Below are 11,957 nucleotides of genomic sequence, written 5' to 3' on the forward strand. Positions count from 1 at the left end.
ACAAAGTATTACATGTTGGCATTGCTGAACTCACATAAAATCTTTAATTTGCTCATTACTAGTATACGGATAATTTACTTATTATTGGTTTAACAGTCTTAATATTGTAGCACCAAGTGACATTACGAATGTGAAGCCTTAAACACCCAAGAGCCTGAAAATGTGAGTTAAGACAAGCAAGACACCGAACTCCTGAGCCTTACAAGGAGTGCATCACATTGGATCTCTTTGTGTGAATTTGAATTTACACCAGTTAGTTTAAACTTCCCATGGAAGATGTCACATTTGGATTTTCAATTGACAAATATTATATTTACAAACTTCATTAAGAGGTCAACAAACTGATGTTTAAAAAATGTCTGTTGCACAGTGAGAAGGTTTATTTCACTGCTGTAAACTGAACATTTTTTGTTTTTTTTAATGTTGAACAGTTTTTGTAGTGCATTTCTACCTGGTTTTATTATGTGTATTTAGAAATGCTCCAAGCTTTATGCCAGTCTGTCTAAACATAGTCTTCACACTTTAGTAATTATTTGATAACTTTATTAGAACTAACTTGTATTTTTCTTTAAGTACAAGACAAGCTTTTGAGATCACAAAAAAGTCCCTTCTGTAGGTCAAACCTATATCCTAAATATATTTGCTCTTGAATACAGAAACTGTACGTTCAAATTTAAATTAAACTTAAATTAAACTATTAAAGCTGTCTGAAAAATGTAAAAGTTGCACAGAGCAATAGTACTGTTAAAAAATAAAACACTCAAGGTTCATGGAGACATGCGTTATTTTAACCATTTGAAGAAAAAAACCCTTAAAAAAACATAATTAGAAAATGACCTCAACTGTTTTGCTGGTCTTCCTTATATTTATATAAGCACATCTTTCAACACATATTCTGAGACCTCATATTAAATTACTGAAAAAGTAATTCACAGACAAGAAATACTTTAATTAAATATCGTGTAAAATGAACAGTTTTTATACAGTTAAATATCTGAAAAATGTACAGATAAAACAATCTTACTGTAATTTTCTTAACAGTTATTTCTACCATGTAGTGAAGCTTTAAGATTGAAGACAAGGAAGCAATGAGTGCATTGACTAATTAATCTAAAACACAAAACCATACTGCAGTAATGATGAATCTTGCAATTTTTTTCCACATGTACATGACTTCCTTTTGGAACAAGATCCTCAGATATAAGAAAAATCTCTGAGACATTTCCGTGTAAGTATGTTGTATGAAGCTATCACAGAGTAAATGTGTTGCACATTCAACACTTGTGATACATTTTTTTTTACTTTCGAATTAAATAAAATAACGGTTACTAAATGTGCATTTTGCCCAGAATGACAATATATGTTCCCCATTGCGATTCGACCTCCAATTCTGCTGCAGTTTGCAAAGCATTTTGCATGCTGCTTTAGCAAATCACACAGTGCAATGCAAAGGCACAAAAGTGGTCAAAAGATGTACCTATTTTCTGCCTTTGCAAACAGATTGGGCACTGTCAGGCATGAAACATTGGGAAAGAAACTTCCACTTTCAGACACTGCAGTACAGTACTTCTATTCTGAGGACTTGCAGGGTACAACAGAGTGGAGGCTTGCAGGGGATTGGAGTAAGTGTTTGTACAAAGTTTGTGCTTTTTACACCATAGATCATCCTTGACAGCCGCAGTGATGATTATCAATTGTGGTGTAAACCAATGACAGAGTGGCACCAAAGTTACTGTCAAGAACTCCAATGTTAAGGCATCAGAGAAGTCTTTCTGTATTTAATTGTCATACCTTTTAATCAAACATCAGTTTACCAGATGAACTGAAGTTTCCATTTTGACTTTAGGCCTCCAAATTTTTCCAGTAAATACATTTTTACTATGTGGCAAATTCATGGGTGGCAGCTAAAAATGAATATTACATTCTAAATAATTTACAACCACAAATTGGATCATCCTTCTGTGGCTGCTGCACATGCACGTTTTCTACTATTATTCATTACAGCCATGTGGCACAAACAATTTATTTTGACTATACAACAACAGTTTTATTCAAAATTATTTGTTCAGATAACTTAAAAATTATATAAAAATAAACAATGAATTTGATTTTTCTCAAATAAAAAAAATTGGACGGAAGGTCTGAACAAATCAACAGATTCTGGTAGTAAAAATGAAACATATGGACAAAGCAATCTTATAAAATGAAATAGATGAAGGCAAATGTTCTTGGCTTAATGCTCCTTAGGCATCACAATACCTGGCCTTGACGAACAAATACATACAAGATAAAATAAAATGAAGGAAAGCAATATACAAAATTTCAAAGATAAATACAATATTTATATTGGTATGTTACAAAAAATTGCTCAGTGACTGTGTTTATGTGAAAGAAAGTGTAGCAATGAAGAATAGGACTATTTTACTCCTTACAAACTTCATAAGGAATAAAACCTCTCTCCTTAATATTAAGTGGATCTGAAAAATTCAAGACAAGTGTATAAATATTTAGCTACAACTTTGGCAAAATCACAAAATTCTACAATATTTTATAACCACATACAAAACACATTAGGGAGAAGGATCTAGAAGTCAAAGGACAACTTTCTGGTACAAGGAACATAGACTTCACAGTAGCCTAAGAATGCAATAGTATACAGTGCTAGCAAAAGTTGAAAAAACATTGCAGATCACACTTGTTTAACAGGAAGCTCTAGCAGTGGAAGTATATTCTTTACCAACAGACAGTAGCTTTTGTATCTCTGTCAGTGTGCTTGTTGAAGGCAAGAGAAGAATTTTTGCAATATCAAAGTTACAATTTCTAACTACAATAAGTTACAAAGTTCAGTTTTTTTAAGATGAATTTAAGCATGATAAATTTCCCCTAGCCCTCCATAAGTCCCCATTTCTTAAATCATACATTTAGTCTTCTCCTTCCAGTTCAATGGCTTATACCTCCTTGGCCCCTTACTCACCCCCACAAAAATTATTTCACATTATAGAGATACACAACCATTGTGAATCTAAATATAGTACTGAAAAATGTTCTGCTTGAGGAATATTTCAACAGTGTTTCATGATAATCAAAATGGTGCATCCACAAAGTTTCTCCCAACACATAGCAAGAACTAGACATAGCCAAGACGTCATCTGAAACTTTATACAAAATAGGCATTGCTTTTTTTTGTTTCTTCGAGATAGAGAAATGTGAAAATATGAGAAAGTTCTGTTAATAAAATGAAATTGTTCATGAAGAATTAGGTTGCTTGCAGGTCATTTCCTAATGGTTTGAGTAAATTCAGTGAGTAATAATGTATTTTTTGTTCTTAACAGTAGAAGGATCTGTTGATTTTTTTTCAATGTTGCTCATACTTTTCTGACAGCATCTTCTGATGTAATGAACTTGTCCCCTGAAGTTCATCCTCGGAAGCTTGGTGTTTCTCTAGGTAAACAAGTGTTGTCTTACATTGGTGGGACTACAAGCCCAGACATACCTAAAAAGGAAGAAACAGAAACTCCATTAGCAACTAAACAGTACTAACTCTAAATATATTTAAGCTCCGAAATGCTCATTGCGGCAGCAAGTTACTGAATTGAAGACCAAGCTTTGTTGAATGCAGCTGTTTAGTATGGCTCATGCAGGTCCAGACTAAAAAAAACTGAAATGTGCTTTTTAACAAGACATTCTACAAAGACTTCACTTTTAAAAGAGGAGCATTCTGACATTTTAGGTGAACAGCATACTGCCTACCACATGTGTGATATTTCTCTTAGTGTTTTGTTAATGGCAAACAGTGGTCCAGACTCCCTGGAGGCTGCCTCTGCTGACAGGTGAGAAACAACATGGTCAGTTCTGGTAACGTCAGACAGGACCAACTCACTCAGTAGTCAAGGACCAGACACTTCTCCGGTTCCTGAAATTGAAATCTTAGCAACCTTGCCTCTTTTCTCCCAGCACTTTGACTTTAGCTGGGGACCTCAATTTTTGCTTTCTGTTAATTGCATTTTATCATAACAACTGTGTTACCAAGCCAGCGGCTGCCTGAGATCAAAAGTCTCCAGTACCTCAAGCTGCCATGCGCTATACACAGAGCACTTACATTTCTTATCTTCTGCTCAATTGTTCATTTTTTAACCTTACGCCCTAAGCCCACAAGCAAGACATGTCACTGATAATTAAGACTTTTCATGAAAATATTAATAATATTTTAATGTGCAATTCTTAACATTTCCAGATTGTTGATTTCATACAAGTTCATTTATGTCAGTGGTATCCATTGTATTTAGTTTTCACAATTATAAATTGAAGTCAAAGAAAATTTCAGTAAAAGAGCTAACAAAAGTTTAAGTAGAGGATCAGATTGCTAGCATTCATGTATTCGTCATATAGTCTCTTTATATTTGTCACCACAAATTTTCATTAGTTTACTTAAACTTTTAAATAATATTTCTCGGTTACTTTGGAGTTGATGAGAAACACCCTTAGCAAATAATTTCATAGGAAATTATACTAAATTTGCATGTTACCAGAAGAAGTCTGATCTATTTATTTGTTCAACATTTACTGTTTTTTTGAAAGCCACTTCAGTTACTAGAAAGTGTTGTTATAACCATGTGCTAGTCATACTTGCATCATAACTGCAAATGACTTAAACATGGAGACTGCACACAAGGTCAGCCTAGTGAAGGCCAATACCAGGCCCTGAAGAATATCAAATTAACCTACAGATATTGCTGGCATAGGAGTCATTTAGTTTTCTGGATAATGTTTACTGCAGACTCAGGACTGTGCAGAAGTTTGAAGCCATGCCTAATTGCACTCTGAAGAATTTTTCTTGTCTACTGTGTAAATGCATGAAACAAAATCAAGCTGCAGTGAAATGTGTGAAGTTCACAAATTTATTTGATTTCAATATGTCTCCTAAAGGGTACAAATATAGTATCAGGATACCAAAGCATTCGGTCCTTAACCATTTCTATAAAGCTCCATCACACACTTAGAGACGAAACAAAGAAAGCTGAAACTTTGACAAGGACTATAGAAGCACACATACTCTGATTACAAAACAAAGTGCATCTGGCCACAGTCCGGCTTCAACACATTTTGTGTATTACTGGCTTCATTAGAGAATCGATTAACCAGTGCAGACTATACAATTGCAATAATTTTTGCTTTTCTCAGTGGGAAAGATGTTGTGAATTTTAATGTGTAGTATTGTATGGGATGAGCATGCCTGAAGGTGGATCAGGAAATGAAGGATACTAGCTCACCTTGAAGTCCATTTCCATTTGCACTGGTGCAAGATGGTGGAGGAGAGGCTTGAGGCCTGACAACAGGAGCAAATGCACTCTTTTGTTTCACTGCAGAGATGACATTGGCAGGTGAGAATGAGAAAATGCCGTGTGTACTGCTACAGTTTGAAGGGAGGGTGACCGAAGAGGCTGCCATGGTAGGGCTTGACGGCACTACTGCAACAAAGCAAAAATAATCAGGCTGAGACTTCGGTTTGCACCGTACACAAGGAGTAGTAGAGAAGGCCTTTAAAACAATTTTAGAAATTATTACAAAAATTTAGAAATAAAAAATGTCCCAGCTAGGCCACTCTCTGGATAATAGGCAAACTCTTTTGTGATGGACTTTTTGTCATACATTTGCATAGCAAATGCATTTTCAATCAGTTATGGCTTGGAATCCACACATCTAATGCTCAATGAAGTTTGAATTTATTACTTATTTGTGTCCAGCCTCCAGAGTCACCCTTCCTTTTATCCAGCAGCTGACATCTCACAAAAAAATAAAATGTTACATTTTTAATGCAAGCATTTATTCAATATAAAACTGCACATGGAGCTACTGCTTATATATTACTAGTAAAGCAGACACTTACTGCCATAGGGAGAGTTGGCTGATGAACCGTTCAGAAATCCAGGAGAGCCTGGTACCCCCAGGTTGGTCATTGCGGCATTACCATATCCATTCATGCTGTTGCTGACTGTGTTATAATTGGACTGCTGAGGGGTGCTGCTGGGAACGTATCCACGCGGGGAGACACTACTTGTGTTACGGCTGTACCCTACTGTAAAAGAAAAGTTTACATTGTAATATTTGAAAGGTTCCTTTTAGAAATGCTATCAATCTTAGCACTAATCTGCCAAACTTCTCATGCTTTGCAAGAAGTTAAAGCAAATCTGTTGAAAGTTTACTTTGGTTCTTGAAAGAAGTTTCCATTAAAGCTAAGACAAAAGTTACAAGTGGATAAATGATACAGTTTACTTTTAAAACTGACTGACCTGTCTTTTTTAAAAATCAGACTTTTTGATTTAAAAAAGTAAATCTAGCAGATCTTAGTGCAATATTTCCACAATAAGATTGAATAAAGTTATGATTTAGCTTTTAGATTCATTCACTATGAGGAGTTACAATAAATTTTATATTAAAATATCAAGTTGAGTGGCTGCAGTTTTATGTTGTGCAGTTGACACTTTCTGATAAGCAGCAGAATTCCTTTTTCCTCATTGATACAGCATACAAAAGATTTTTTCAATCATATGCTGTCAGCTGCTCTCACATTCAGCTATAGCAGCAATTATCAACAAGTCTGATTCACTGACTGAAGCAATAGCCAGAATGAACTTATAGCCTTTGAAGTGCCTCAAAAAGCCACATCCAGCAAGAAGGAGAATGTTTATTACATTCATATAACATTTAAAATTCCATCTCTGGCATGTCTCCATTAAAGAGCATTAATTTGTAACACCTGTTTTAATAGTTTTAAATAGTTGAACACAAGCTTGAATGTATGTTATGTAATCATATTTTTAAATCATTATCATATATAATGATTGTTATTTTCTGGTCATCACCAAAGACTATCAGTAGATAAACTTGCCATGATTATGCCACAATCATTAATTCTTCAGTAAGGATGTCATCATATATCAATTGCATGAAACATCCCTGCTGCTGATCTCTACCACAACAAATAAAAGAGGTGAAAATGAAATACTGTAAAACTATATCACTAACTTCATGTAAATATTATAAGCATAACTGATACATGTGTGTGATTTCCACCTCAGCTCTCAGATGACAGTTATAAACCATTACAGTGACATTATGTCATTTGAATCTATTAATAATATTATTGTCTGGTAATCACTCTCAGGTATCTACTATTCTGTATTAACCATAATAATTTTGCCAAATGTGTTATACGCACACTTAGTTTTTTAATCAGTTTCTAAACTCAAGGTTTGGGGGCCTTATACAACAACATAAATCAAATTAGATCACTCATGGCCAAAATAATCATAATAGAATAAGAAAATATTATCACACAGTTATTAACTAATTTCCATTAAATATAATACTACACAATATTATTTAACCATTCAACCTCAACAATAGAGGACACAAAACTGCACTTAGCAGCAAAAACATTTTGTTTTCCAAATTCTCAGCAGTTCTTTGGCTATATTACAAAAGGGATATAGAGGCACTGGAGAAGGTGCAAAAAAGATTTACAAGGATGATACCAGAACTGAGAGGTTGTAACTTTCAGGAAAGACTGAACGGATTGTGGCTCTTTTCTTTAGAAAAAAGACTGAGGGGTGAACTAACAGAGGTCTTTAAAATTATGAAGGGGTTTGATAGTAGACATAGAGAAAATGTTTCCACTTGTGGGAGATTCCAAAATTAGGGGTCATAAATATAAGATAGTAACTAATTACCCAGAGAGTGGTTAGAATGTGGAACTTGCTACTACATGGAGTAGTTGAGGCAAATAGCATAGATGTATTTAAAGGGAAGTTAGATAAGTGCAAGAGGGAGAAAGGAATAGAAGGTTATGCTGATAGGGTCAGATGAAGAGGGGTGGGAGGAGGCTCGTGCGGAGCATAAACACCAGCATAGGCCAGTTGGACCGAATGCTGTAATTTCTATGTAATTCTATAAGTAATTCTATGCAATCTTGAGAATCTCTTTAACAGGATGAAAAATTAAATTCAAGGTCCATCTCAGCCAGAAGTCAAATGTATTACAGGATTGAGCTATGATTGAACATGACGTCTTAGCTCCAAGACTTGCTATAAAGAGAGGATAACAGAGTATAAAGAACCATGCATTATATTTCTACGTAGTGGGGAAAGTCTACTTTTTGAAACAATCTTTTCTTTGAAAGTCATAGAGCTACAACCTCGGTGTTACTCTAAAATTCACTGCTATTACGTAATATTTTGTTCCCAGAAGAGCATATAAATTTACTTGATGCAAAAGTGATTTTCAGGATGGTGTTCATGCACTTCTTGGGAGGGAAAAGAAGCAGCTCACATAATATGTTGAGTATTAAGTGTCCCACAGACTTATATTTACTTTGTCATTAAATGTCGTTCAAAAATAACGTAAATAACTTATTTTCAGAATAAAACTGCATATTGTCAATAATTTGCTGTGAATACAGAATTTATTCCAGTCATGAGGAAATGCTGATAACTCATGCATGATATCATCATTTGTGAGCTAGCAGGGTTCCAAATCCACAGAATAAATTCTGTATTTAAGTTTTTCATTCACTATCCTCTCTTTAATATTAAATATCATATATTATTGTTTTTCTGTTTTCTCATTGACTTGGACTGTTAAACATGTTTTAAGTTTATGCATGTTTTGCATAATGATTGATTAGAAGAACATTTTCTCTGTTTGCAACACAGCTTTTAAACACAAGAAGAAGAACAGATGCATAACTATTTGAAGCTGCAGCATAGTACTTTACATAGGCACTTTATGCAGGCAGTGTAATTCACTACCATGCCAAGTAAACAGGGGGGGATCCAGTAGCAGTGTCAAACAACAACCAAGGAGATTAATTAGGTAAAGGGCTTTGAAGTATTACTGAGGTCTCTAAAGTCAATGTAGGACAGGACTTGTTAGACACTGAGGGGAAAACGGCTGTTGTAAGGACTTATCTCCAGCACGCTAACATACCTTGGTCATTACCCTGTGATGACTCTGACACATTGACTGCTAGCTGGCTGCTGAAAGAATTCACTCCCATCATGCCACTGTGAGCTGGGGTGTTGCCGAGAGTAGGAAGCTGGTTGTGATTACGTGGCACGCTGTACAGAGCTTCAGCAATATCAGCTGCTCGTTTGAGAATTATCTCCTGGAAATTAAATAGAATATTAGACATACACATAAACGTGACTTATTTCAAAAATAAAGGTAAAATTATGCAGCTCAGATTTCAAAGATAAAGTATTCATATTGTTTATTTATGGTTCTTTTCACAGCATCTTTCTGATGATTTATTCTGAATGTATTTGAGTGCTGTTGTTGAGATTTTCTTTCAGACACACCGTATTTCACAATGGGCTCAAAACTAATCTCTAAATGTGAGTCGTCTCGGCAAAAGGAACTTGCTGTGAGAAACAAATGAAAGATTTAGCTTTGCCCTGAAAGCATGCTATTGCATCAAGCTGCCCAGCAGCTGGATGTTCAAAATATAAAACAAAAGAAAATACAGTGAAATCCTCTTATATGCCAATGCTTGGAACCTGAAGAAAATTTTAATATGTTCAAATTTGCATAAATGCAGATGAGGCAATATAATGCAATTTAAAAAGTGCACATATAAACTCAAACCATATTATAAAAAAAACTAGAAGCATTAACTAGTTGCCAGACTCTAGTAATCATTTAATTGCCACAGATCACATATAACATTACTATATTTCTTTGTATGTAATATTAAAAGTCAGATCAGGAATGCTACAGTTTGGTGCTGCAATTTAAAGCTATATTCTTGATTTGAATTCTGCAGGCTACTGAAACCAATTTACTTGCATATCGATAGATATTACTCATTGAATACATACAAATCTTACTTTTCTTGCATAAGCTGTGAATTTGCATCCAGGCATATAAATTACAGAAAACTAGAATACTATGAAATGGGGGGGGGGAATTGCCCTCTATTCAAAAAAAAACTCGTGCATAACTGGATTTTACATATATTATATTTGGCTTATACAACTGTATTTTTAAAACTGTATGGTTAATACTTCTCTTTTACTTTGACTATAAAACAGAACCTGATAAAAAAAAAATCACTCAATGAACTTCTGAGATAGAGGTTTATTCTTTAATCTATTAGTACGGGTCACATCAAAAGGCCAAATGCTTCATTTGCCTATAATAAGGCATTACTATAGAAAAGCTGACTGATCTTAATGCTCAACATATAACATACACATTGATATTTCCTGATATCGCCCAGTTATGCAGAAGTTTATATCATGGTAGCAGAGTCATATGCTACAATATCACTTCAGCCAGAACTGAATGGTACACTGTGGGCACATTTCATTATCTGTTTTTTTCACGTCCAGGAACTAAATGATTCTCTTCAAACGATAACACACACATATATATATATATATATATATATAAAAAGAACATGTTTAGGAATGTGCTTTGCAGCAGTAACACACCAAGGAGTCAGGTAATGTTAATAAACTACTAAAGCTTCACTTAGATGCTTTATGATGTCATCTGAGTCTCTTGATGTATTACTGCCTTGTAATAAACTCAGTTATGCTATCCTATATTACCTGCTGAATTATTCATCTCCTTGCAACATGTTGCTTATTCTTAACTTACCTGGTTGTTGTGCGGCATTCCATATAGGGCCTCTACTAAATCAGCTGCTCTCTTCAGTAATACTTCCTAAAGAAAATCAAATGTGAAATAAAATCGGTCAGTGAATGTATAACACATTGATAGTTCCAATTTATCTTCACAAACCCAATGGAAAGATATACATTCACACTTACAATCAGAAAAATGTCTCCCAAATTAAGAACTGTAAATAACGCAGTTCAAATTCGCTAATGTAGCTATTTTGAAAACACAGATCTCAATAAGACGACCTCATGTTACATGCTTTAGTTTCTAGCTTAGATGCTGAATTAAGGAAAGGTAAGCCTGAGTTTTAATGATGTAGCCTTGTGGGTATTTAACAAACAAACACATAGTAGATATGAAAGGTACAGGCACCACATCTGGCTGCTAATTCCTAGGACTTTAGTAGTGAAGAACAATGAGCAATTTTCCATATCTTAATTAAACTGGCTGAGTCTTCAAAGACAACATCTCACCCCTAATTCATGCCCCAAATTTGCAAGAGGGTTCAATGCTTATTCCTCTTTATTCTGAACAATGAAGTGAATTAACTTAGGTTAATCTAGTTCTTTCATAATGACATTAAGAAATTTTTCAATTAACCTCTTTGACTGCATGTTGTAAAGGACTTCATAAATGACTTCACATCCAGAGATTGTAGAGTACTTATGCCTGAGGGTACGGATGAACTGAATTTTGTCTTATCCCTGTCTGAATTCCTCTTTTTAGTTTTACAGTTGCATGGACTAATTCACAATTTAACTCTTTTAATGAAGAAAACATGCCATGTTCAATTTTACACTTTTGCTGTTCTTTGGAAAACAAACTGCCATGACCGAATGATGGCTTTTCCAATTAAAGGCTTACATTACTATAAAAGAAGACAAAAATTGACATCTTGCGAAATAGTACAAGAGCTGTCTCTGGTGCTGATACTTTGTAATAGTTCGCTAAAGGTTAACATTAATTCTTTGTTTTAACCTTTTCATGTAAATAGACTTCAGCTGACTGAAACAAAAATTATACAATGGGTGCCTTCTACCATCAAATTTATACTAGCATTTCAAAGGACAATGTGTGTGTTTGTAGCACTAACCATGGCTCAATGTGTCTTTCATCTCTAAGAGCAGACCCATCCTTTATTTATCAAGATTAATCACTGTAGGCATCACTTCTTGCGCATGCCATACGTTTATAGGAACAGCATTTAATATAGAAAGTTACCGGATGGATGGCTCGTACAATGGGCATTTACCTCTGAAATTGGTGTCTATGCT

At 34.6% G+C, this 11,957-nt stretch overlaps 1 protein-coding gene across 7 annotated transcripts in view; it reads right to left on the minus strand.

Annotated features, from left to right (window-relative positions):
• Window positions 1–455: 455 nt before the first annotated feature.
• ebf3a (EBF transcription factor 3a) overlaps window positions 456–11,957 on the minus strand; it is a 109,121-nt gene continuing 97,619 nt past the window's right edge. For 3 of the 7 annotated variants that reach the window (XM_068002381.1, XM_068002382.1, XM_068002378.1), the window contains exons 12-16: window positions 10,660–10,725; window positions 8,986–9,163; window positions 5,888–6,076; window positions 5,271–5,468; window positions 456–3,493 (exon numbers count right to left, since the gene is read on the minus strand). In XM_068002381.1, the coding sequence (XP_067858482.1) occupies window positions 3,462–3,493; window positions 5,271–5,468; window positions 5,888–6,076; window positions 8,986–9,163; window positions 10,660–10,725 (663 nt within the window). In that variant the 3' untranslated portion in view covers window positions 456–3,461. The remainder of the gene's footprint in view (window positions 3,494–5,270; window positions 5,469–5,887; window positions 6,077–8,985; window positions 9,164–10,659; window positions 10,726–11,957) is intronic. The other 4 variants (XM_068002383.1, XM_068002384.1, XM_068002379.1 and 1 more) reach the window with 3 other exon arrangements.

Source organism: Heptranchias perlo, chromosome 21 (genome assembly GCF_035084215.1).
Source record: "Heptranchias perlo isolate sHepPer1 chromosome 21, sHepPer1.hap1, whole genome shotgun sequence".
Lineage (NCBI taxonomy): Eukaryota > Metazoa > Chordata > Chondrichthyes > Hexanchiformes > Hexanchidae > Heptranchias > Heptranchias perlo.